This window comes from Callionymus lyra, chromosome 12 (assembly GCF_982586985.1).
Source record: "Callionymus lyra chromosome 12, fCalLyr1.hap1.1, whole genome shotgun sequence".
NCBI classification, from domain to species: Eukaryota; Metazoa; Chordata; class Actinopteri; order Syngnathiformes; family Callionymidae; genus Callionymus; species Callionymus lyra.
Window position 1 is genome coordinate 4,192,098 of NC_141829.1, and position 27,166 is coordinate 4,219,263.

At 41.0% G+C, this 27,166-nt stretch overlaps 3 protein-coding genes and 1 pseudogene across 5 annotated transcripts in view; 3 read left to right on the forward strand and 1 right to left on the reverse strand.

Moving 5' to 3' along the window:
* LOC148068012 (tubulin alpha chain-like) overlaps window positions 1-27,166 on the forward strand; it is a 49,371-nt gene that overhangs the window by 18,947 nt on the left and 3,258 nt on the right. The window contains exons 1-2 of one of the 2 annotated variants that reach the window (XM_087803604.1): window positions 22,574-23,053; window positions 24,326-24,539. The exons of the other annotated variant lie outside the window; for it this stretch is intronic. Coding sequence (XP_087659730.1) covers window positions 23,048-23,053; window positions 24,326-24,539 — 220 coding nt within the window. The 5' untranslated portion in view covers window positions 22,574-23,047. Of the gene's footprint in view, window positions 1-22,573; window positions 23,054-24,325; window positions 24,540-27,166 lie in introns of those variants that run through there. 2 annotated transcript variants of the gene reach the window in all.
* LOC148068015 (tubulin alpha chain-like) lies at window positions 41-4,288 on the reverse strand. The gene is made up of 4 exons (XM_087803599.1): window positions 4,152-4,288; window positions 1,719-1,947; window positions 1,496-1,644; window positions 41-1,140 (listed from the first exon to the last, which is right to left on the reverse strand). The coding sequence occupies exons 1-4, from the start codon at window positions 4,152-4,154 to the stop codon at window positions 163-165; spliced, it is 1,359 nt and encodes a 452-aa protein (XP_087659725.1). The 5' UTR covers window positions 4,155-4,288; the 3' UTR covers window positions 41-162.
* Window positions 9,601-10,952, forward strand: LOC148068016 (tubulin alpha chain pseudogene; annotated as a pseudogene). The gene is made up of 2 exons (XR_015713155.1): window positions 9,601-9,749; window positions 9,981-10,952. The product of XR_015713155.1 is annotated as a tubulin alpha chain pseudogene (transcript).
* On the forward strand, window positions 12,741-17,460 carry LOC148068017 (tubulin alpha chain). Its single transcript, XM_087803602.1, has 4 exons — window positions 12,741-12,859; window positions 15,842-16,064; window positions 16,148-16,296; window positions 16,388-17,460. The coding sequence occupies exons 1-4, from the start codon at window positions 12,857-12,859 to the stop codon at window positions 17,363-17,365; spliced, it is 1,353 nt and encodes a 450-aa protein (XP_087659728.1). The 5' UTR covers window positions 12,741-12,856; the 3' UTR covers window positions 17,366-17,460.

Here is a 27,166-nt window from a genome sequence, read left to right on the forward strand (position 1 = left end):
CTTGTTCCGGTGAACTTGTAGTTTTAAATAAAAAAAAAAGTACATGGAAATAAGATTTATTGAGCAAAAGTGAACATCAATCCATACATTGCACAAATCATTTAATCTGACGGCAGACAAATGAAAATAAAATAAAATCTTACAAATCCAAGCATGGCCTCATTAGTACTCCTCATCATTTTCATCCTCATCATCCAGGCTCTCTTGTCCAACTTCTTCGTAATCCTTCTCCAGCGCCGCCATGTCTTCTCTGGCCTCGGAGAACTCGCCCTCCTCCATCCCCTCGCCCACGTACCAGTGGACGAAGGCCCTCTTGGCGTACATGAGGTCGAACTTGTGGTCCAGGCGAGCCCAGGCCTCGGCGATGGCGGTGGTGTTGCTCAGCATGCACACCGCTCTCTGCACCTTGGCCAGGTCTCCTCCTGGAACCACGGTGGGGGGCTGGTAGTTGATGCCCACCTTGAAGCCGGTGGGGCACCAGTCCACGAACTGGATGCTGCGTTTGGTTTTGATGGCGGCGATGGCAGTGTTGACGTCTTTGGGCACGACGTCTCCGCGATACAGCAGACAGCAGGCCATGTATTTACCGTGACGAGGGTCACACTTCACCATCTGGTTGGCGGGCTCGAAGCAGGCGTTGGTGATCTCTGCCACGGACAGCTGCTCGTGGTAGGCCTTCTCTGCGGAGATGACGGGGGCGTAGGTGGCCAGAGGGAAGTGGATACGAGGGTAAGGCACCAGATTGGTCTGGAACTCGGTGAGATCCACATTCAGGGCTCCATCGAAGCGAAGAGAAGCCGTGATCGAAGACACGATCTGGCTGATCAGGCGGTTGAGGTTGGTATAAGAAGGGCGCTCAATGTCCAGGTTCCTGCGGCAGATGTCGTAGATGGCTTCGTTGTCCACCATGAAAGCACAGTCAGAGTGCTCCAGGGTGGTGTGGGTGGTCAGGATGGCGTTGTAGGGCTCCACCACTGCGGTGGACACCTGGGGAGCTGGGTACACTGCGAACTCAAGCTTGGACTTCTTGCCATAATCGACAGAGAGTCGCTCCATGAGTAATGAGGTGAATCCAGAACCAGTGCCTCCACCGAAAGAGTGGAAGACCAGGAACCCTTGCAGTCCAGTACACTGGTCCGACTAGAAGGAGAAAGTAAAGTTATCAATTGCTTTGTCGAGGGCTAAACTGGGCCATCAAATGCTATACTTCTTTATTACCTTTTTTGTCATAATAGAATACGAAGAATAAGAAGTAACCGTGACAACAACAATGAAACCGTATAGTAACAGTCTTGTTACCCTAAACCTAACCCTAACCCTAACCCTTACCCTTACCCTTACCCTTACCCTTACCCTAGCCCTAGCCCTAGCCCTTACCCTAACCCTAACTCTAAACCAAAAGCTAAACTTAACTGGAATTGCATGTAAATCAAAATAATGGATAAATGAAAAATATTCTTCATGTCATTCTTGTGCTTGTGAGTTATTTTCTCACCAGTTTGCGGATCTTGTCGAGCACGTTGTCGATGATCTCTCTGCCGATGGTGTAGTGTCCACGGGCGTAGTTGTTGGCCGCGTCCTCCTTTCCACTGATCAACTGCTCCGGGTGGAAGAGCCGGCGGTAGGTTCCGGTGCGGACCTCGTCTGAGGATTCATTAGATAGACTCAAGCTTGGATATTTAAGACAAGTGTTTGAGTATTTGAATTTGAGCACTGACCGATGACTGTAGGCTCCAGGTCAACGAAGATGGCTCTCGGGACGTACTTCTTCGCGCCGGTTTCACTGAAGAAGGTGGTGAAGGAGTCGTCGTTTGAACTAATCTGTGGTTCCTTGACGCCCGACATCTGTCCGTCAGGCTGGATGCCGTGCTCCAGACAGTAGAGCTCCCAGCAGGTGTTGCCCATTTGGACGCCGGCCTGGCCGACGTGGACTGAGATACATTCACGCTGGAGGGTAGAGATGGTACGGATAGAGTTCATTTGATACGTTCATAACCTTGACCAAACCGTCCTCATCAAATAACTCTAATAACACTTAATAGCAACCTGTTTAACAAGGCTCCTCCCTTTTGTGCTGAAAGACATTCAGACGTGACTCAACCTTAATGGATGTTCTGTATTCACCAAGCATACGCTAGAACAAACTTTACACACAGCATTGCACCTTATGTCACCACAAGTGCATGTATGTATTACTAACTAGTTCCATGTGTCAATAAAGGGTTTGGCCGAGACACAGATATATTGACTCAAAATTAACACACCTTTAAAGAAAACATCTTTACCTGCCTGTCAACAGCACAACCCAAAAAAATTGTGTTCTGGAGCTCAATGTAATTTCAAATGCTTAAAAAGCATCAAAATACTCTAATGTCGCCTAATTTTGGGATTACTTTCAGAGTAATCTTTCCTTATTAGACATATACACAAAAATGGTTGTTCATTTTAATGTGAGCGACTGGAGCTCAGTTAAGGAATAACACGTATATTGCTACACCAACAGTAAGTACTCCGAGTGTGTGCTCTGGAAGCTCTTGTGATATTTTCCCACAAGTATTTCCTGTTTGTGTAGCACGTCATTCTTAAAACACCTGCTACAAACATTCTTGAAATATTTACTTTTTAAAGGTGTTTCCGAAACAATAGCAATAAGTAAGTAAGTAAGTAAGTAATATATATTTGTATGGAGGTATTTGGATGTTTTGAAATGTCTTTTTGGACGAAGATGAAAACGAAGACAACTGAGCTCTTGTCGCTACATTAAAATAAACAAACATTTTTGTCTATAACTCTAAAAAGAAAAGATTACTCTGAAAATAATCCGCGAAACGTAGTCGACTTGAGAGTGAGTAGAAAATGAATTATACATGTTGGGTGAACTATAACTTTTAGTCAATCTTGGGGGATAAAATTAAGCAATAGCTGCTTGGCAGAGGTCTGCACTTGTTGAGTGTTTTTGTCTAGTTTGTACTTCATAGAATGAATAAAGATGGTTCCTGATTGGCAAGATATCGTTCTTGGTTTGTAGTTATTATTACTTGTTTATACTTTATATTCTTTTGACTTGTAAAATGTTTCTGTCTGTCTGTTTGTTAATAAAGCTCTTGTTTATCTGTGTGTTCTTCAGTCAGATGCTGTGTTTGTTCCCACGGGAACTTTCCCAAATGATCAATAAAGTTCTTTCTTAAGTTGCCAAACCAAACAGCGTCTGTTGACGTGAGCATGCGTGTCCAGTTTGACTTCTTTTTCCTACGACAATGGAAGGAAAACACGATTCACGAGTCCGGCTTCCTGTTCTGCGACTGGTCTACATGTTGAAACAGCTTCGACGAGCAAACAAGACCAGTTTCGTGCATCTGTTTGCTCAAGAATGGCGGCCCTTTACTCGTCCTGAATCACTTTCACCGTCGCCTCCCTCAGGCGTCACCACATGCCTGTGAAGGTTCTGGATGATCTGGTGATTTAATCTGTCGTATTCCACTCATCCTTCGCTCCAGGACTCGTCGGTAAAGTCACTGACTTCACGTCAACATCCCAGAGGTCGTCGGTGTGTCTGTCGAAGCAGCTATTCCTGGAGCTAACCTGACACCGGGTGACGGTTCTGAACCGTGTCCATCCCCAACGTCATTCCTTCAGATTACGAAATCATCTCCACGACGGAGGAAAACACTCAGGAAAAACGAACATGCTGCGACATCCTCAGAACAAGTTGGACTGGAATTCTTTGGCGTGTCTGGATTAATAGATCCTGGGCCTGTTGGCAGGAAGTGAGCGTGTACGTGTTACGGCTAAAACACCTGTAATAACTTATTATTTAAACTAACATGTTTGCAAATGAGGTCAAATGTTACAGTTTTAATAGAAATTGCCCAACACACCTGATGTATTTTATTCCATCTGCATTTACTATGTAATAAGAGCCACTTCTTTATTAGATAAATGTTTTTTTTAAGGACTTTACGTCAAATGACCTCAATTTCAGTTTCAAAAATATCTCAACTAATTACCTGCACACGTTTATTTTAAGTTTTGGTGTCAGGCTAAGTCTACAGGAACATAAGGAGAGGCCAGATTAAATATTTGCTGACATAGTGTCATAAAGAAAACAGCTGACACAGAGAGAAAAGCAGTATAAATAAAGTTATACTCACCATGACGTCAGTTGAGCTGAGGAAAAAAGTAAAAAGGTTGATTGAAGAGAATAAAAGTGTGTTTTTGTGTCTCCTTTCTTGCGCTTCGACCGACAATGTGGTGCGAGAGAGAAAGTCTGTCAGTCGCACGTCAACTGTCAAACGCTTTTTCAGCGGCAGGACACGCCCCCATTTCAGTGTCGGGAGCGCGCGGCCGGAGCGCGCACGTCACCGTGAAAATATGTCGCGCCTTACGTCACATTTAATTTAAGAAACAATTATTCAACGTAATTAAAAAAATATATATATATTATTGACTTTATAGTGTTGAAGGTTCTATGTCAAATTAAAAAATGCGCATAAAAATCCAAATATAAAAATGAAATACAGATAATAAAAATGTAATAATCGTGTACAATAAGATGTGGAATAATGTGAGTTTCAGATGAATAATATTTTTTTAATTGAGTTATTTTTTCGCCAAAACATCTTATTAAGTTTTTTATAACTTGATTTTTACTATTTTCTAATCGATATTTACCATCAATAAACAGTTTTTGCCTTCATTCTTACCGGGTTAAATAACAATAAAGTCATTGAATCATTTCGCTGTTCAACACGGATATGTAAGTTAAACATTTTGCCTCTAGATGACGCTGTTATTTAAGTTAAAACCATCAGTGATCAGCATAAAAAACATGTTGTTTAAACTTCCTAAAGTATTGTTATAGTCGTGTTTGCGTCAAATTATAAACTATTTTACGAGATAAAAGATGGTTTAAGGGCTTATAGAAGAACATTTAGTTATTTCTTCTTAACGCATGTTGCGCACGAGCCCTCAAACGTTCATCACATGAACGAGAACATTCAGGAAGTTTGTCAAGATATTCACGTGATTTTATTTTGAAGGTTTCTTTAGTGTTTTCCGGTGAGTTTCTGCCAGTGTCAGCGTGTTTTGAGCAAAACAACGTTGAAATACAAGTGCGAATTAAATGGGATTAACTGGAGGAAATATAAAGATTAAATTACGTTTAAATGCTTTGTTTTAAACAAAAAATCTATTAATATCTACAAATAACTATAAATATAAAAATAGATACAAAAATGAATGTATGTGGAAAAAAAACAACCTTAAAATACATAATTATCAGACAAAAATGATGTTTCAGAATTAAAATAGCTCATGGTGTCCATGTTTTTTAACATACTTTTAATTTCATTGAGGGATCAATCAATCTTCTGTTCTGCATCAAGAGATAAACGTCTAAACTGACGTAGGACACAGAGAAATATCCTCGTGTCACTTTAATCCTTCATCCTCCTCTGAATCCATTTGACCAGAAATGGGGTCAAACTCTGCAGGTCGCCCGACATAATCACAGTAGAAAAACACATTTGTTACGAGCCGTGATCTCCCTCGGGCTCCAGCCTCACAATAGGAAACAGGACACGACGTATGGATCCGAATCATGACCTGCTTGTCGAGAGTTTGGTTCCACTTGTTTAAGAGAGTGTTGATGGGCTTTTCTCAGCTGTTTACTTTAGACACGGCAGTAAAACACGCTCAGGAACGTTTCACACTTTAAGACAAACACGGCGTTCAAACCACCTGACACAGGGTTCAGACGACGATGAGTCGACCTGTTGCTTCGTTGACACTTTCCACTGTTTCCATGTGACGTGACACCGTGAAAGTCTCTTCTTAAGACTGGAAAAACCCAGATTTATATTTAATTCTGTATAAATAAATCCTGGGTTTATATGTGAAATTATTCTGTTCTTTTTTAGAAATCACACTGTATAGTTTCAAGGTCTTTAGCACATGTGTCTACTGCAGAGACCTGGCCTTTGGAGTCAGTTTCTGTGGTGTTTAAGATAAGATAAGGAACATAGAAGGTCAACAAATGCACATATACAGAGAAAAGAGAAATACACACAGGGTTCACTTCACTTCATTTAAAAATATATATTTCGTTTTTACTTGATAACAGAATTTTTACAGTATAAAAAAAATAAAATAAAATAAAATGTATGTATGATCAGAATCAGAAACTCAACACTCAACACAACACAGGAATATTCCTAATATTGTGGTAACGTTACAGAATAAAATAATCAAATAACACAAATTAAATGGAATTAAATGAAGAAAAAAAATACAATAAATCAAAATGCATTAAGAGACATTACCATAAAATTGCATAGAATTAATGAATTAACGAAAAAAGAAAGTACATTAAAACAAAGAAAATTTAAATAATGAAGTAAGTAATATTTGTAAAGCCCTTTTTTAGACCAGGGTCACAAAGCGCTTAAACAATCAAAACAATACACAATAAAATATAAACTTAAAAAGGTCAAGATAACACAGAGACAAACACAAGAGTCTCAGAGAATCAAGGAAAAGCTCAAATAAAAGTGTCTTGAGATGTTTCTTGAAGGAGTCAGTAGATCATCAAACACATGTTTCTTGAAGGAGTCAGTAGATCATCAAACACAGATGTTTCTTGAAGGAGTCAGTAGATCATCAAACACAGATGTTTCTTGAAGGAGTCAGTAGATCATCAAACACAGATGTTTCTTGAAGGAGTCAGTAGATCATCAAACACAGAGATGTTTCTTGAAGGAGTCAGTAGATCATCAAACACAGATGTTTCTTGAAGGAGTCAGTAGATCATCAAACACAGATGTTTCTTGAAGGAGTCAGTAGATCATCAAACACAGATGTTTCTTGAAGGAGTCAGTAGATCATCAAACACAGATGGTTCTTGAAGGAGTCAGTAGATCATCAAACACAGATGTTTCTTGAAGGAGTCAGTAGATCATCAAACACAGATGTTTCTTGAAGGAGTCAGTAGATCATCAAACACAGATGTTTCTTGAAGGAGTCAGTAGATCATCAAACACAGATGTTTCTTGAAGGAGTCAGTAGATCATCAAACACAGGTGGTTCTTGAAGGAGTCAGTAGATCATCAAACACAGATGGTTCTTGAAGGAGTCAGTAGATCATCAAACACAGATGGTTCTTGAAGGAGTCAGTAGATCATCAAACACAGATGGTTCTTGAAGGAGTCAGTAGATCATCAAACACAGATGGTTCTTGAAGGAGTCAGTAGATCATCAAACACAGATGTTTCTTGAAGGAGTCAGTAGATCATCAAACACAGAGATGTTTCTTGAAGGAGTCAGTAGATCATCAAACACACATGTTTCTTGAAGGAGTCAGTAGATCATCAAACACACATGTTTCTTGAAGGAGTCAGTAGATCATCAAACACAGATGTTTCTTGAAGGAGTCAGTAGATCATCAAACACAGATGTTTCTTGAAGGAGTCAGTAGATCATCAAACACAGATGTTTCTTGAAGGAGTCAGTAGATCATCAAACACAGATGTTTCTTGAAGGAGTCAGTAGATCATCAAACACAGATGTTTCTTGAAGGAGTCAGTAGATCATCAAACACAGATGTTTCTTGAAGGAGTCAGTAGATCATCAAACACAGATGTTTCTTGAAGGAGTCAGTAGATCATCAAACACAGATGTTTCTTGAAGGAGTCAGTAGATCATCAAACGCAGATGGTTCTTGAAGGAGTCAGTAGATCATCAAACACAGATGGTTCTTGAAGGAGTCAGTAGATTATCAAACACAGATGTTTCTTGAAGGAGTCAGTAGATCATCAAACACAGAGATGGTTCCAAAGCTTAGGAGCAACAGTCTGGAAGGATTTCTCTCCTCTGTTTCGGAAGTTCAGGAACCATCAGTAGATTCTGATCCACAGACCTCAGAGCCCGAGCTGGGGTGTAAGTCTGGATCAGATCACTGATGGAAGGTCTGACCATGAATAGATCTGAAAGTAAGAACCAGAATTTTAAAATGATCCTGAAAGAAACTGGCAGCCAGTGAAGAGTTTGAAAGATCGGAGAAATGTGAGTTCTTCTACTAGAGCGGCTCAGAATTCTGCCTGCAGAGATAATCTTTAAAGGTCAATAATCTACTTTGATTTAAGACAACCATCTAACGGGAGAGTTGGACACATATAATTCACTATATCATTTGACGATTATAACTATTAAACCATGAATGAAAAAACATGAATAACTTCTTCTACAGAATCCATAATGCACTGCAACAATTCAAGCCTCAAGAAAATGTATTTCCTTTGACTTGACGTGGTCAGTTCATGAAGATGTTCCGAGTGTAAACCGTCTCCAAAGAACCACTGATGATGGAACACAATGGTCGGCCATCTTGGCGAGGATTGAGTGGCAGCACTACACACAGGTACACACTGAGATACAATGACTAGGGTGGTGACCTCCTTCTGCATTGTCTGACTTTGGATTTTATCGCGGTTCCCTCGGCGACTCCTCAGATTACAGCTCGGATCAAATCACTGTCGTGAGCATGTATAAAAGAGCAGGGACGACACCACGCTCGCCACGACGTCTTCTTTCCGTCCGTGAACCCTGGACTAGAGACGATGGTGAGAACTTACACTAGCTTGAGATGTTTAATGAAGTGTGTTTTCCATCAGATCACTCGTGTAACCGATCTGCTCACTTTCCACAGCGCGAGTGTATCTCCATTCATGTCGGCCAGGCCGGCGCCCAGATTGGAAATGCATGCTGGGAGCTTTACTGCCTGGAACATGGGATCCAGCCTGACGGACAGGTGCCCTCGGACAAGGCTGTCGGTGGAGGGGATGACGCCTTCAACACCTTCTTCAGCGAGACCGGAGCCGGGAAACATGTCCCGAGAGCCATCTTTGTGGACCTGGAGCCCACAGTCATAGGTCGGTGTCACTCTTGTTAAACCTTTTTAGAGTGAGGGTCCCACCTTTGGCCCTGGAAATACTTTGTGGTCTTGCGATAACTATTTCCTCCGGGCTGGGATACTGTCCTGCCTGGGGAACCTGACGCATCAAAGATTGTATTAATGAAATAATCCAGACTATTAACTAGATTATCTTGTTTATCTTGGTGGCTCTATGATGGGCTAAAACAAAGTCCAGAGATCTGCTTTGGCTCCAAACCGACAGGTTGCTAAAATATTAACCGTACCTAATAGACCTAAGATATCCATCATGTCTTCATATTACTTTTGTGTGCTTCTTTGGAGAAGACTAATTTAATACGCAGTGCCTTTAGAACCACTTTAGAGATTATCTTGAAGTATATACTCAACAAAAGTTAGTATTCCAGTCACTTGGTAGATCCGTATATCAATAAAAACTAAACAAAATAATTAGAGTCCCAATGAAAGTTTATTAAAGTAAAAAACCTTACGAATAAAAACAGACGCAAAACCCAAACACTACTGCAACGTCAAGAGATGAGACGGTAAATCAAGCGTATGAATGTACTAGGAGTAGGAGGAACCACCTGCTGAGCTTTCAAGTGGTTCTCCAGACACAAATCGTTTCGTGTCTCTAACAGTTAGTTTGACTGACCATTGATCTCGTCCTCCAGATGAGGTGCGTACAGGAACCTACCGTCAACTGTTCCACCCTGAGCAGCTGATCACGGGGAAAGAAGACGCTGCTAACAACTACGCTCGCGGTCACTACACCATCGGGAAGGAGATCATCGACTCGGTTTTGGACCGGACTCGTAAATTGGTAAAGGAGGACAAAATGGTGTTGGATTGTGTACTTCAACAAGTTCTAAACATTCATTCTCACACAGGGTTAGGGTAAGAGTAAGGGTTAGGGTTAGGGTTAGGGTTAGGATAACAAGACAGTTACTCTACTGTTTCATTGTTTATGAAGGGTTACTTCTTATTCTTCGTATTCTATTATAACAAAAAAGTCATTGATCAGGCAATTGATAACTTTACTTTCTCATTGTAGTCGGACCAGTGTACTGGACTGCAAGGGTTCCTGATCTTTCACTCCTTCGGTGGAGGCACTGGTTCTGGGTTCACTTCCCTGCTGATGGAGCGACTCTCTGTCGACTATGGCAAGAAGTCCAAGCTCGAATTTGCAGTGTACCCAGCTCCCCAGGTGTCCACCGCCGTGGTGGAGCCCTACAACTCCATCCTGACCACCCACACCACCCTGGAGCACTCCGACTGCGCGTTCATGGTGGACAACGAAGCCATCTACGACATCTGCCGCAGGAATCTGGACATCGACAGGCCCTCGTACACCAACCTGAACAGGCTCATCGGACAGATCGTGTCTTCGATCACGGCTTCTCTTCGCTTTGACGGAGCCCTGAATGTGGATCTCACCGAGTTCCAGACCAATCTGGTGCCTTACCCTCGTATCCACTTCCCTCTGGCCACCTACGCCCCCGTCATCTCCGCAGAGAAGGCCTACCACGAGCAGCTGTCCGTGGCCGACATCACCAACGCCTGCTTCGAGCCCGCCAACCAGATGGTGAAGTGTGACCCTCGTCACGGTAAATACATGGCCTGCTGTCTGCTGTATCGTGGAGACGTCGTGCCCAAGGACGTCAACTCGGCCATCGCCGCCATCAAAACCAAACGCAGCATCCAGTTCGTGGACTGGTGCCCCACCGGCTTCAAGGTGGGCATCAACTACCAGCCCCCCACCGTGGTTCCAGGAGGAGACCTGGCCAAGGTGCAGAGGGCGGTGTGCATGCTGAGCAACACCACCGCCATCGCCGAGGCCTGGGCTCGCCTGGACCACAAGTTCGACCTCATGTACGCCAAGAGGGCCTTCGTGCACTGGTACGTGGGCGAGGGGATGGAGGAGGGCGAGTTCTCCGAGGCCAGAGAAGACATGGCGGCGCTGGAGAAGGATTACGAAGAAGTGGGAACTGATTACGTGGAGGAGGACGAAGGAGACGAATACTGAAATGAATAATTAATGGATGTAGATGACTTGAAAAATGTGAAAATTAAAGAATCGGTGACAATATTTGACTCAGTATTTTCTGTAAATGTGACAAGATTCCCCTGAAAGTCACAAAAGTCTGTCAACACAGCGTCGGTTCAATCCTCATGACATCTCTTCTTTGTCCAGGCAGACCCCGCCCTCGGCCAGCACCTCCCCCCACTATCCCGTTACGTGTGGAATGTGACTTATGAAAGAGCGACTATGTCCACGACGTGAGCGTCGAGCTGTCAGAACGAGGGCGAAAAAAAAGAGCGACCGGACTGGCGTCGTTTGTGCCGCTCGCTCAGACAAAAGGATCCCAGTCTCCCCTGAATCACAGAGTCTGTGGTCAGATTGAAGCTGTGACAACACTGTGAGATTAAACCAGCAGATCGTGTCTTCACACGTGAATAATGAAGTATTTTTTATCAGATTATTTGAGATGGAAATCAAGAAAACAATAGGAAACATGTGCCTGTGCTGGGGAGAGAAAAATGTTAGTAAGTAGTTAATAAAAAGATAAAACTGACGCCATTATATTGTCCTAGAATAAGAAAACACAAATTAAAGCAAATCCAGAAGCTGAGTTGACAACTAGTAAAAACTCAAGATATAAATGAGGGAAAAAAGCATTTAAAATTACCAATATAGATGGAGAATTATCTATATTTACATATCTTATAAAAGGAATTAGCAAGAGTGCTGCACCTGTTTCAAACAAAGAAATTAAAAACATCACTGTGCATTTTTTATTATTATATTTATTGAAGAAAATATACGTGGCAAGAATATGGGAAATAATTATGAAAAGTACTTATTAAACAAATCAAAATTTTACATCACAAAATGATAAACACTTAAAGGATTATATACAACTATTATTAGGATTGATTTTTTTTTTTTTTTAATATATAAAGAAAGATAAACATAGTAATAATAATAATAATAAATAATTATGGCACCCTTTAATAAATTACGAGGAGGAAAGAACCTGCTCAAACCGTATGAAAATGTTTAAATTAAACATAAATACATTTTTTTAAATATCACATCCCAATATAAATACATTCTAAACACTTAGATATGAATTAAAAATACTATATGATTTGTATGATTTTGTATTTAAACAAATTAAAAAAATAGAAAAAGTATTATGAACATAATTAACAATTTCAAATGACAAAATAGACATTCACACCTAACCTAACAATCAAAAGATATATTAATTAAAATGAAAATAGTAGAACAGCATTTCTTAAATTCACCTCAAGTTATTTATTTTAAAATTAAACTAAACTATGAATAAAGGTAACATCGATGCCAACTTTGATCCAGCAGACAATCGTCCACTAGTTCAGAAACATGATCTGTTGTAAATGTGTGTATTGTTTGGAAAAGATGCAAAAAAAAACCTACTATACCAATAATATATTTATGAACCTTTCATTAAAATAAAATAATATATTTTTTAAAACACATTAAATCTCAATATTCACTCAAATTACTCAGAGAATCATTGAACAAAAGGACAAAGACAAAAATGGTAAAAAGTCCTAAACTTCAGGAAGTTCAAACAACAATAAATACAAAATAAAAGCTACAGATAAAACCTGTGACTCGCTGCTTAGATTAAGTACACAATATAGTGTTTATCCTCGAAAACCTTTCCAGACAGCAGGTGTTCACGAGGGGGAGGAGTCATCCACGCACTTTAAAAACACTCGTGTTTGGTCCCTTCCCGTCTCTCTGCAGCTGTTTGACGGCACTTCCGGTCACGCCCTGCCCTGCTCATCCCGGACTATATAAGCTCCGCCCCTCCGGCGTCACTGCACTACTGTCTTGAGTCTGATTCCTGCTCACGTGACGAAGGACAAGCAGACAAAATGGTGAGTAAAATTCTCTCTTCATCACCATGAAGATGATGATGAAGATGGTGACGATGCAGTCTATAGTTTATTTTTTATATTCTCTTGCGCTGGATTAAAACCAGTTTAATTTATTTTTAAATATACATCGTTGAGTTGTAAGTGGTAAAACTTTTAAACTTTAAATCCCGCTAACACGGTGCGAGATATTCTGGGTCAGATACGAGTTTATTTGTATTTATTTATTTATTTATTTATTTATTTCATCAGGCCTCGCTCGCTGGATTAAACCCCGCATCTGTGCAGCACTGACACCGTTAGCATGACTAGCTAACACCCCTCAAGGGTGACGTCACCGCGGGTGTCATTTTTTAAGGGTTTTATGTGAGAGTCATCGTGGCAGTGGGGGAGGGATGGAGGGATGGAGGGATGGAGAGAAAAGAGGAGTGGTCTGCGCAACATGACGGACCCGGCAGCCATTTTCGTTCAATAAAGACTTTTCCGCTGGTGATGAAGAGGGAGGTGCACTGTTGCTTCAGAAGTGAAGGGAGGAGGAGGAGGAGAGAAGAAAGAGGGAGGAGGAGAGGAGAGAAGGAAGAGGGAGGGGAGGAAGAGGGAGGAGGGAGGGGAGGAGAGATGGGAGGAGGAGAGGATAGAAGGAGGAGGGAGGAGGAGAGGAGACATGGGAGGAGGAGGAGAGGAGATGAGGAGGAGGAGAGGAGAGAAGGAAGAGGGAGGAGGAGGGAGGGGAGGAGAGATGGGAGGAGGAGAGGATAGAAGGAGGAGGGAGGAGGAGAGGAGACATGGGAGGAGGAGGAGAGGAGATGAGGAGGAGGAGAGGAGAGAAGGAAGAGGGAGGAGGAGGGAGGGGAGGAGAGATGGGAGGAGGAGAGGATAGAAGGAGGAGAGGAGATGAGGAGGAGGAGAGGAGGAGGGAGGGGAGGAGAGATGGGAGGAGGAGAGGAGAGTAGGAGGAGGGAGGAGGAGAGGAGACATGGGAGGAGGAGGAGAGGAGAGATGGGAGGAGGAGAGGAGAGAAGGAGGAGGGAGGAGGAGGAGAGAAGGTAGAGGGAGGAGGAGAGGAGACATGGGAGGAGGAGGAGAGGAGAGGGAGGAGGAGGGAGGAGAAATGGGAGGAGGAGGGTGAGGACAGAATGAAGGATTTACTGCTGACGCAGGGAGTTTTTCCTTTCTAATGCAGTATTTATGTTTCAGATCAATTCAACTAAATGATGTATGTTTTGACTCATTTCCTGTTTGACTCTTGATCCATAAACTCTCCACAGTGACTTGGATCCTCTGAAGTGATTGAAATGAAACCAGTAGGCGTCAAAGTTATATATTTTTCTTCTATTAAATAAAGTATTATCCTTAAGGAAGGAGCGTCGCTTCATCCCAGGAATGAGTGAATCCTCCGTCAGAGGCGGATCTAGCAAACATATTGACGAGATGAGAGCAGGAAATGTAGACTAGACTTAGATTTCCTTTTATTTTCGTTGCAAGAAAAACACCGAAGTGAAACTGGCTATAGAATTTCGTTGCTTGGCAACGCAAACACAACATAGAATGAATTAGGTAGAACTTTATTGATCCTCAGGACGTCTCCTTCGGAAAGTTGCTTTTCCAATTAGACACAGCAATACAGACGATTATTCATAAAAACAAGAACAGAGGGAAATAAAAAAAATGTGTGTATATAAAAAGAATACATATAAATAAAGTTAAAAATAGTGCAATATAGTTTAAATGGAATAAATAATGTTTTAAATATTGCATTATTCATTATATGACGGATGTATAAATAGAATTTATTGAGTTTAGAAGGCACCTGGGCGGCAAAGCTTTCGTTTGGGATGGTGTTTTTTTTTTTTTACCGTGGTCGGTTTATTTAATTGGAAAGAAAATGGATCGCAGCGCAGAGTCACGGGTGTCGAGGTCAAGTCCGACTCATGATAAATATGTCAGTCACAGATCACATCCGTCAAACTCCATCATACAAGGAGACATAATATTTAACCGGGCTGAACAAAAATGTATAATCACCGAACAGGAAGTCGGTCTAATCTTCATATTTTCTATCTTCAAGGCTCAATTTCTTAGACTATAAAGCACTTGTGTGTTTGTGTGGGTTCTTGTTGTACTTGCTGACCTCAAACCAATGTGGTAGACAGTACAAACAGTTCATTAACAATGTTTGTAAACTTACAACCAGGTGCCTCAAGGCTCCATAGTATTACGTAGTCGGGAGTCTTGCGGTCGCCATAGCAACCGGGCCTAGCAAGCTGCGCCGCACAGTTCACAGACGGACGGAGACGTAAACAACAACGAGACATAGAAGTACAAATTGACAACTTTACAGAATGTGACACTGATTCGTCGAATTGCACATTTAAGAAATGCTTGATTTATACAATAAAAAATTATAAATAATCACACTTGCCAATATCGCAATATCAATATTATTTCGATATCTGCAGCCTTAATCTACAGTTTTGAGGCCACTTGAATGACGCATACGTTTCATTTGGAACCAAGAATAAAGTTTCTAGTTCGTGAGGAATACTTTTTCCCTTTTTATAACTTACCTCATCCTTATAAAAAGAAAATGACATGTGACGCATTGTAGAAATCTTGAGTTTTATTTTGTTCATTTATTTTTCAAGCTGTTTTCATACAGAAAATGTAAATATAAAATCTCCAGTGGAAAAAATGACGTTTGTTAACAATTCTGAAATCAACCTGAATGTTCACAGCCTCTGTCACTTTTAATAATAATAATATTAATAATAATAATGCACTTTTCAGTGGTTCTTCAGGAATGAAAGCTCAAACGTTGGCAATGAAACTTGTCACCAAGGACAAAAGCTGTTCATTACTTGATTCTCCAGCAGAATTAGTTTGTTCCACAAAATAACCAGAGCTCGATACCAGGCCATATGACTGGATGTTTTTGTGTTTTATGGAAAAAAAAACTTGTCTAAAGTTTGTCCTTGTGTTTTGTAGCGTGAGTGTATTTCTATGCATGTTGGCCAAGCCGGCGCCCAGATGGGCAATGCATGCTGGGAGCTGTACTGCCTGGAACATGGGATCCAGCCTGATGGACAGATGCCTTCTGACAAGACGATTGGAGGCGGAGACGACTCCTTCAACACCTTCTTCAGTGAGACCGGAGCCGGGAAACATGTCCCCAGAGCCATCTTTGTGGACCTGGAGCCCACAGTGATAGGTCGGTCCGTAGATGAGGAGGTGACGTGACGAGTCCTTGTCTCTACCTGCACTCACTCAAAACTGTTTTTATGTTCCCTCCAGATGAGGTGCGTACAGGAACCTACCGTCAACTGTTCCACCCTGAGCAGCTGATCACGGGGAAAGAAGACGCTGCTAATAACTACGCTCGCGGCCACTACACCATCGGGAAGGAGATCATCGATCTGGTGTTGGACCGGACCCGTAAACTTGTGAGTTTATGATGATTCTAGTGAAACTATCTAATGAAAGTTGATCCTGTGAATGACTTGTTTGACGTGTCATGGTGTTTCGTTTTAACAGGCTGACCAGTGTACTGGACTGCAAGGGTTCCTGATCTTCCACTCCTTCGGTGGAGGCACTGGTTCTGGATTCACGTCCCTGCTGATGGAGCGACTCTCTGTCGACTATGGCAAGAAGTCCAAGCTCGAGTTTGCAGTGTACCCAGCTCCCCAGGTGTCCACCGCCGTGGTGGAGCCCTACAACTCCATCCTGACCACCCACACCACCCTGGAGCACTCCGACTGCGCCTTCATGGTGGACAACGAAGCCATCTACGACATCTGCCGCAGGAACCTGGACATCGAAAGGCCCTCGTACACCAACCTGAACAGGCTCATCGGACAGATCGTGTCTTCGATCACGGCTTCTCTTCGCTTCGATGGAGCCCTGAATGTGGATCTCACCGAGTTCCAGACCAATCTGGTGCCTTACCCTCGTATCCACTTCCCTCTGGCCACCTACGCCCCCGTCATCTCCGCAGAGAAGGCCTACCACGAGCAGCTGTCCGTGGCCGACATCACCAACGCCTGCTTCGAGCCCGCCAACCAGATGGTGAAGTGTGACCCTCGTCACGGTAAATACATGGCCTGCTGTCTGCTGTATCGTGGAGACGTCGTGCCCAAAGACGTCAACTCCGCCATCGCCGCCATCAAAACCAAACGCACCATCCAGTTCGTGGACTGGTGCCCCACCGGCTTCAAGGTGGGCATCAACTACCAGCCCCCCACCGTGGTTCCAGGAGGAGACCTGGCCAAGGTGCAGAGGGCAGTGTGCATGCTGAGCAACACCACTGCCATCGCCGAGGCCTGGGCTCGCCTGGACCACAAGTTCGACCTCATGTACGCAAAGAGGGCCTTCGTCCACTGGTACGTGGGCGAGGGGATGGAGGAGGGCGAGTTCTCCGAGGCCAGAGAAGACATGGCGGCGCTGGAGAAAGATTACGAAGAAGTTGGCACCGACAGTGTTGGAGAGGAGGATGAAGAGGGCGAGGAGTACTAACCCCGGCATAGAAGTAACATGTCTGTTGTTAAAGTGCAACATTCTGGTCACATGGGTTCAAGTATTTACGTCAACAATAAAGATTTTGAACCAGTCATCGTGTCGGTCCCCATTTCTACCGTTAACCTGATGAATATCACTATGCAATGTAAGGAAAAATGAATTTGACCCTGAAAAACTTTTGTTAGGTTCCCTGTCATGAAGATAATTTATAGACCAACACTGGGATTAAATTGCTGTCGAAACTTTTTTTAAACAAACATAACTTAAAGTGTGATGCTATTTTGTTTGAAAGTCTCATTTTTAACTGGTACTCTTCAGAAGTAATTATTTTGATCTTGTAATTCTTGGTAAAATTAATCACTTATTCAAATGTGGCTGCAAATGAAGTGCAGTCGTACCAAACCCTTGTCCAGGAACCAACACGGGTCCATAAAGCGTTTACCAGGTTCCACAGAAAGACTAACTTTGGTTATTTCCTTATTCTCAACCGTCTGAAAATGTTTTACTAACCGTCTGTGTGTGTTACTGGTAGCAGCAAATAAGAAAAACCCTAAAGTGTTATTTGACACAATTAAATCTCTCGTGTCTCCTGTTCCTAAAAACACGCCTGTTTTCTGTGAAGCTGACAGCAATGCATTGTTGAGATTCTTCATTGACAAAATTAAATTGATCAAAGAGAAAAGCTCTCTTTTGTTTTGAACCCCTACTGTCTCTGAGCCCCTTTCCTCCTCTTGGTCTTCCTTCACTGCTGGATCTCTGGGTGATAATTCAGCACTAGTGAACAAGATGAAACCCTCCTCTTGCTCAGATGACGTCCTTCCTTGTAGGCTTTTTATCAAAGTATTTGATGTAATCGGGCCCTGGGTTACCAATATGGTGAACCTCTCCCTTTCCACAGGGGTTTTTCCCAATGCATTTAAACATGCCATTGTGGAGCCTCTGCTCAAAAAAACAGGCTCAGACCCAACTGACCTCAGTAATTTTAGGCCTATTTCTAAGCTCCCTTTCTTGTCCAAGATCTTGGAGAAGGTGGTGTCTGAGCAGCTGTCTTTGTTCCTGGATCAGAGCGACATCCATGAGAAGTTTCAGTCTGGATTCTGTAAACATCACTCTACGGAGACGGCTTTATTGAAAGTGTCCAGTGACATCATGATGTCGGCTGACTCTAGTAAATTCACTGTTCTGGTTCTTTTGGATCTGTCCTCAGCCTTTGACACAGTTGATCCCCAGATCCTGTTGAGAAGACTGAGGGATGAAGTGGGACTGTCTGGGTCTATGTTACAGTGGTTCTCATCATATCTTTCTTGGCGCAGTTTCAGTGTATCTGCCAATCAAATGAGGTCTGAATCGGTAGATTTGTTGTGTGGAGTGCCTCAAGGTTCTGTTCTGGGTCCTTTATTGTTTTTGCTGTACTTGATTCCTCTCTGTAAAATCATTCAGAGATTTCCTGATGTTTCTTATCACATTTTTGCTGATGACATCCAGCTCTACTGCTCTGTTGATCCAACTGAGCTCCGGAGGCTGAACTTAGTCAATTGATTGCTAGAAATCAAACAATGAGTGAAAACACTTTGCAGCTAAATCTGGACAATTGATTGTTTATGATAAGGTTCCAGGGTGGAGTCAGTACTTGGGTGACTTAGGTCAGTCTGCGAAACTGAGCCTGAGAAACCTGGGTGTTGTATTTATCAAAGAAATGTCTCTTGTTCAAAACTGCAGAAAAACTGACCAGAAACTGTTTCCTTCAACTGAGAAAAATCTCTTAACTTAGGAAAATGTTGTGCATGATCTGCAGCTTGTAATCCATGCGTTTGTATCTTCTCGCCTGGACTATTGTAACAGTTTATTTGCATGTCTTAACAAGAAGGATGTGTCTCGCCTGCAATTCATACAAAACTCTGCAGCCAGAATTCTGAGCCGCTCTAGTAGAAGAACTCACATTTCTCCTTCAAACTCTTCACTGGCTGCCAGTTTCTTTCAGGATCATTTTAAAATTCTGGTTATTAGTTTCAGATCTATTCATGGTCAGACCTTCCATCAGATATGACCCAGACTTACACCCCAGCTCGGGCTCAGGTGAATTTGATATTTCTGAGCCTTTTGTCTTTTATATTTGCTCTTCTTCCAGCAGATCTGTGACGTCAAGAATCACAGAAGAGACGCTGTTGTCTCTGAAGAAAGACGACACTGATGAACACTATTGATTAAACGTATTGATCCATTTGGTTTAAATGTTTCGTACATTTTTCATTTATTAGATAGATTTAGATAGATTTTCCTACATTGTCCCACAAGGGGAAAATTTACAATTATTATTATTTATTATTATTATTATTATTATTATTATTATTATTATTAAGTATTTTTTATTTATTCATTTTACTTTTGCTGTATTTGAACATACTTGTTTAGTATTTATAAAAAAAATAATGAAAAAAAATACATTTTATTTAAAAGTGTCTTTCAACAGACCCAAGGTCGCTTCACAGTCAAATCTCAAAGTACAATAAAATCATATAATACAATAAAATATATCTAGTGCTTTAAAAAATGTTGAAAAGCTGCAAATATTAAAGTGAACGTAAATATATCATCTGCAGACAATAAAGTTTAATTTATCCAGACCTTTATACTTTAGAAATCACTGGAGCAAATTAATTTTGAGCACATCTTGACATCTGAAAGAATAAGAATAGAATCATTAAAAAACATCACAGAGCTAGAAAAGATGATCGTATCTTTTGTTTTGATGTTAAAACTACAAAAACCTTCTACATGATGCCTTCAAGGAACAAGAGAAGCAAAAATAAGCAAACATGTCTTTATACATCTGTGTAGCACATGGAAAACTATTAAAATACAGATGTTTGCATAAAATATCCTCGTGAAATCTGATTTAAAATTGAACCTGAAACACATTTTAAGGAACAACCGTCTTAACGAAGGAAACTCAAATTTGAAGATTTAGATATTTCATGATTTAAGATAAGATTATGAATTTTAAAGAGTATGAATTAAAAAATACTGAGTAAATATATTTTTGAATTATTTGAATAAGAATATCAAACTCTTTGTTTAAAATAAAAATCAAACAAGTAAAAAATCGTCTATTTAAATGTCTCCTGCGTTGCCTACCAACCAGGCCACACATTCCTGCCGGTGTAGGTACAATTTAGTCCCCCCTACAATATCGGTCCCCCCACTTCCTACGTGATGACGTCACACGCGTCATATGCGAACGTCTCTTTAAAATATTTTTTATGGGTTAAAGAAACGTCAACAGAACGTTTACATGATACTTTTAACTACATAAAACATTTATATTGACAAAAAGACGATCTTCGTCAACACAATCACTTTCCGTTCTTTCATTTCCTGGTCTGACGACACACGTGACTTTGAGACCAATGGAAGGGTCCGCGCTACATGTGACGAAGCCGGTGATTGGCTGAAGCTGTTTTACTAATAATTAAATAAAATAAAATTTGTACCTACACCGACAACATTTTCCTAAGTTCCTAAGAGATTTTTCTCAGTTGAAGGAAACAGTTTCTGGTCAGTTTTCTTCAGTGTTGAACAAGAGACATGTCTTTATCAAATACAACACCCAGGTTTCTGAGGCTCAGTTTGACAGACTGACCTAAGTCACCCAAGTACTGACTCAACCCTGGAACCTTATCATCAGGAGCAATAACTAGAGTTTCAGTTTTGTCCACATTTAGCTGTAAAGTGTTTTCACTCAGCCATTGTTAGATTTCTAGCAAACAATTGACCAAGTTCAGCCTCTGGGGCTCAGTTGGGTCAAAAGAGCAGTAGAGCTGGATGTCATCAGCAAAAATGAGAAATCCTTCCAGACTGTTTCTCCCAAGCTTTGGAACGATCTTCCTCTCTCCTAGCGCTGGAACTCCTGTGTTGTTATCATACTAACAATATTACAATATACTATTATACTAAAGACCTCGACTGCTAAAGACCTGCGCTGTTGAACTAGCTGAGCCACTCCAGCATGTCCTCAACCTCAGTCTACGGTGGGGAAAGTACCAACTCTGTGGAAGACTTCCTGTATTGTTCCAGTCCAGAATAAGATCCGACCGAGCTGAATGATTACAGACCGGTGGCACTGACTTCGCAGCTGATGAAGACACTGGAGCGGCTGGTCCTCAAACATCTCAGGCCACAAGTCCAGCACGCGCAAGCAGTTGGTGTGGAAGATGCCATCCTTCACCTCCTCCATCGGACCTACTCCCACTTGGATAAAGGAAGCGGTTCAGTGAGAATCCTGTTCCTGGACTTTTCTAGAGCCTTCAACACTATCCAACCCACTCTGCTGCAGGACAAACTGACTAAGATGCATGTGGACCCTGGTCTGGTCTCCTGGATTACGGACTATCTTACTGATCGACCACAGTATGTCAGGCTGAAGGATATCAAGTCTGACACTGTGGTGTGCAGTACAGGAGCACCTCAGGGGACAGTACTGGCCCCTCTCCTCTTCACCATCTACACCTCAGACTTCTGCTACAACTCAGAGCTGAGTCTCGTCCAGAAGTATGCTGACGACACTGCCATTGTTGGATGCATCAGGGACAACAGCGAAGACGAGTACAGGACTTTGTGGACTGGAGTGAGAGGAACCAATTGCAGCTGAACACCAAGGAGCTGGTCTTGGACTTCGGGAGGTCCAGGACAAAGCCACGTCCAGTGTCCATCAGAGGTGACGAGGTGAAGATAGTGGACAACTATAAGTACCTCGGTGTGTGGATGGACAGTAAACTGGACTGGTCCTGCAACACAGACCAGGTATATAAGAAGGTTCAGAGTAGAGTAGAGTACTTTCTGAGGAGGCTTCGATCATTTAACATCTGCAAGAAGCTCCTCTGCATGTTCTACCAGTCTATGGTAGCCAGTGTCATGTTCTATGCTGTGGTGTGTTGGGGTGGAAATGTGTCAAGAGGAGTGTCAACAGGTTGGACAGGTTGATCAGGAGGGCTGGCTCTGTGGTTGGAATGAAGCTGGACTCACTGGTGACAGTTGCTGAGAGGAGATCATTGAACAAACTACTGTCCATCATGATGATGACAGTCATCCTCTCAGCACTGTCATCAGTGAACAGAGAAGCAGAATGAGTGCACGAATGCTCCTACCCAGGTGCAACACAAATAGACTCAGGGACTCATTCATCCCTCGGGCTATTAAATTGTACAATTCTGAGTTCGGGGGCAGGAGTGGAGTGAAAGTATCTGAATGTTCTGTTCTATGTTAGTCTTTGTATCCTTTGTCTTTGTTGTTTTTCATTCCTTGACCTATGTTCTTTGTCTTTATCTTTATACTTAGATTGTGTCATCTTGTTCTTTCTCTTTATGTTCTTGTTCTTATTTTATTTTTCATGTATTATTTTTTATTGTTTATGAAAAATTGCTAGCTACTGGAAAAACAATTTCCCGAAGGAGACCTCCTGAGGGATCAATAAAGTTTTACCTTACCTTACCTTACCTTAGTCAGAGTCTGTCTGGTGTGACTCTGGCCTTCTCTCTTCACGGAGGCTCGTTAGCTCCGCCATTAGCGTCGACTCCGGCTCGTCAGCGATATCATCTGTTATTTTCAAGTTCTTGTCCAATTTGTCTTGTTGACTCGTTCCCTTTCCTCTGGACGAGGTTGCGTCTGATTCCTCGCGTTACGATGGTGGTAAGAAAAATAATCCCTCGCTTTCGATGACGTCATCTGGTGATGGATTCAATGTATTTTTAAACGTTTGAATGTTTAAAGAAATGTACTTCGTTGAGTTAAAGTTGTTAGAAGTTTTGAACGCGGCGTTAAATCAAACCGTTAGCTTCAGTAAAGTTGGCGCGATTTTGGCAGATTCGATCTTTGTGCGGTAATAACTCGGGAACGCTAAGGTGTTGAATTACAAATATTATCTTTTTCTAATCAGAGTTAAAATGTACGTTAATATTTCGTCATATTGTCCTGATAAAATACACGGATCTCTATGCAGGCAGCAAGTGAGGCGGCGTATAAGGTCCTCCAATAAACGAACACCGAAAAAGGGTTGACTTCTTATAATTCCCGTCTTTATAACTCCTTAATTTTAGTTTTTATGGTCACCATGTTCATGTGATTAAAGAAGGGCCTCCATATATATGTTACTACACATTAGATGTTTTAATTTCTTCTTTAAATCAATATTTTCATGCAATATTTCATACGTTTTGTAATAGCTTTAATTACAACTCTGGTCACCAAATTCATAAGCTATTACAAAATGTATGTGGAAATATTAGACAGAAATGGTCATATATCACGCTATTGTTGCTGTTTATATGCGATCAACAGATGTTTTCTTCAAAAATGAGGGTGTAGTACATAGCTAGTGTAACAGTGATCAAAATACATCGGGCTTTGTTATTTTTAATAACTCGTATAAAGAGGTATTAGAGTGAAAAAGATAGAATCTGTCAATATCGAGCCAACTTTACTTAAGTTAACCGTGAACGGTTTTCATCAGGCCTCAGTCGGATTAAACTACAGCTGTGCAGCATTGACACGTTAGCATCACTAGTTTACATCCTTCAAGTGTGTTGTGTTCACTTGTGTGTTTATCATCCTCTCGGAATAGTTTGATTCATTTGTTTGAAACCTTTTTTTTAAATTAGTAATTTAAAATAAATTGATTGCTTAAATGTATCATCAATTTAAAACTATCTAGATACATAATTCCTGTGAGAGTAAAAATGATCAATAATTCTGCTTTGATTTTTCTGGGACTACTGTGTTTTTTTCTCTCAGTGTTATCTTGATCTTTTAAGTGTATTTTTATTAAAATCTTTTAGGCACTTAGTGACAGGTCTAGAAAAGCGCTCTACAAATAAATTAATAATATTAATAAATAATAATAATAAATAAATATTTAAAAATTCTCTCGTTTAAAAACCTAAACTTTTTCCTCGTGTTTTGCAGCGTGAGTGTATTTCGATACATGTTGGCCAAGCCGGCATCAACATGGGCACTGCATGCTGGGAGCTGTACTGCCTGGAACATGGGGTCCAGACTGACGGGCAGACGTGGTCCAGGAACGTTAAAGAAGATTACTACAGTAATTTTTTTAATGAGACCGGAGCCGGGAAACCTGCCCCGAGAGCCATCTTTGTGGACCTGGACCCCACAGTCGTAGGTCAGTCCATAGATGAGGAGGTGACGAGGCCTTAGTGTGTCTCAAATCACATACTTGTGTACTTCAACTTAGTATGTTTAGTGCATAAGTGCGTCTCAATTCTTAGTATGTAAATGTAGTGCTCCATACACACTAAACTGTCACTAAACTGAGTATGGATCGATGGACTCTTTCTACACTAAATGACTCCATCTTAGTGACGTTAACGTTGTGAACAAAGTTTTATATATTTATTATCATTATATGTTCATATACTCACAGGTGTATTTTCAGCAGCAGGAGGATTCTTGAAACCAAACGTGCTGCCAGCAGATGGCGCTAGTATTCCTACAGCTGGTTGAAATCGTTGTTAAATAACTACTAAATACTATGTATACTTGTTACTACACTATCACAACGCCAGAGTCAAGTACTGGACAATACTACACATATATTCTTGTTACTACACTATCACAACACCAGAGTCAAGTACTGGACACTACTACACATATATACTTGTTACTACACTATCACAACATCAGAGTCAAGTACTGGACAATACTACACATATATACTTGTTACTACACTATCACAACACCAGAGTCAAGTACTGGACAATACTACACATGTATAATTGTTACTACACTATCACAACACCAGTGTCAAGTACTGGACAATACTACACATATATACTTGTTCCTACACTGTCACAACACCAGAGTCAAGTACTGGACAATACTACAAATATATACTTGTTACTACACTATCACAACACCAAAGTCAAGTACTGGACAATACTACACATATATACTTGTTACTACACTATCAGAACACCAGAGTCAAGTACTGGACAATACTACACATATATAATTGTTACTACACTATCAAAACACCAGAGTCAAGTACTGGACAATACTACACATATACACTTGTTACTACACTATCACAACACCAAAGTCAAGTACTGGACATGCTACACATATATACTTGTTACTACACTATCACAACACCAGAGTCAAGCACTGGACAATACTACACATATACAGTATACTTGTTAATACACTATCACAACACCAAAGTCAAGTACTGGACAATACTACATATATATCCTTGTTACTACACTATCACAACACCAAAGTCAAGTACTGGACAATACTGCACATATATCCTTGTTACTACACTATCACAACACCAGAGTCAAGTACTGGACAATACTACACATATATAATTGTTACTACACTATCACAACACCAGAGTCAAGTACTGGACAATACTACACATATACAGTATACTTGTTAATACACTATCACAACACCAGAGTCAAGTACTGGACAATACTACACATATATACTTGTTACTACACTATCACAACACCAAAGTCAAGTACTGGACAATACTACACATATATCCTTGTTACTACACTATCACAACACCAGAGTCAAGCACTGGACAATACTACACATATACAGTATACTTGTTAATACACTATCACAACACCAAAGTCAAGTACTGGACAATACTACATATATATCCTTGTTACTAGACTATCACAACACCAAAGTCAAGTACTGGACAATACTACACATATATACTTGTTACTACACTATCACAACACCAAAGTCAAGTACTGGACAATACTACACATATATCCTTGTTACTACACTATCACAACACCAGAGTCAAGTACTGGACAATACTACACATATACAGTATACTTGTTAATACACTATCACAACACCAGAGTCAAGTACTGGACAATACTACACATATATACTTGTTACTACACTATCACAACACCAAAGTCAAGTACTGGACAATACTACACATATATCCTTGTTACTACACTATCACAACACCAGAGTCAAGTACTGGACAATACTACACATATATACTTGTTACTACACTATAACAACACCAGAGTCAAGTACTCGACAATACTACACATACATACTTGTTACTACACTATCACAACACCAAAGTCAAGTACTGGACAATACTACACATATATACTTGTTACTACACTATCACAACACCAGAGTCAAGTACTGGACAATACTACACATATACAGTATACTTGTTAATACACTATCACAACACCAAAGTCAAGTACTGGACAATACTGCACATATATCCTTGTTACTACACTATCACAACACCAGAGTCAAGTACTGGACAATACTACACATATATAATTGTTACTACACTATCACAACACCAGAGTCAAGTACTGGACAATACTACACATATACAGTATACTTGTTAATACACTATCACAACACCAAAGTCAAGTACTGGACAATACTACATATATATCCTTGTTACTACACTATCACAACACCAAAGTCAAGTACTGGACAATACTACAAAAATATACTTGTTACTACACTATCACAACACCAAAGTCAAGTACTGGACAATACTACACATATATACTTGTTCCTACACTATCACAACACCAGAGACAAGTACTGGACAATACTACACATATATACTTGTTCCTACACTATCACAACACCAGAGTCAAGTACTGGACAATACTACACATATATACTTGTTACTACACTATCACAACACCAGAGTCAAGTACTGGACAATACTACACATATATACTTGTTACTACACTATCACAACACCAGAGTCAAGTACTG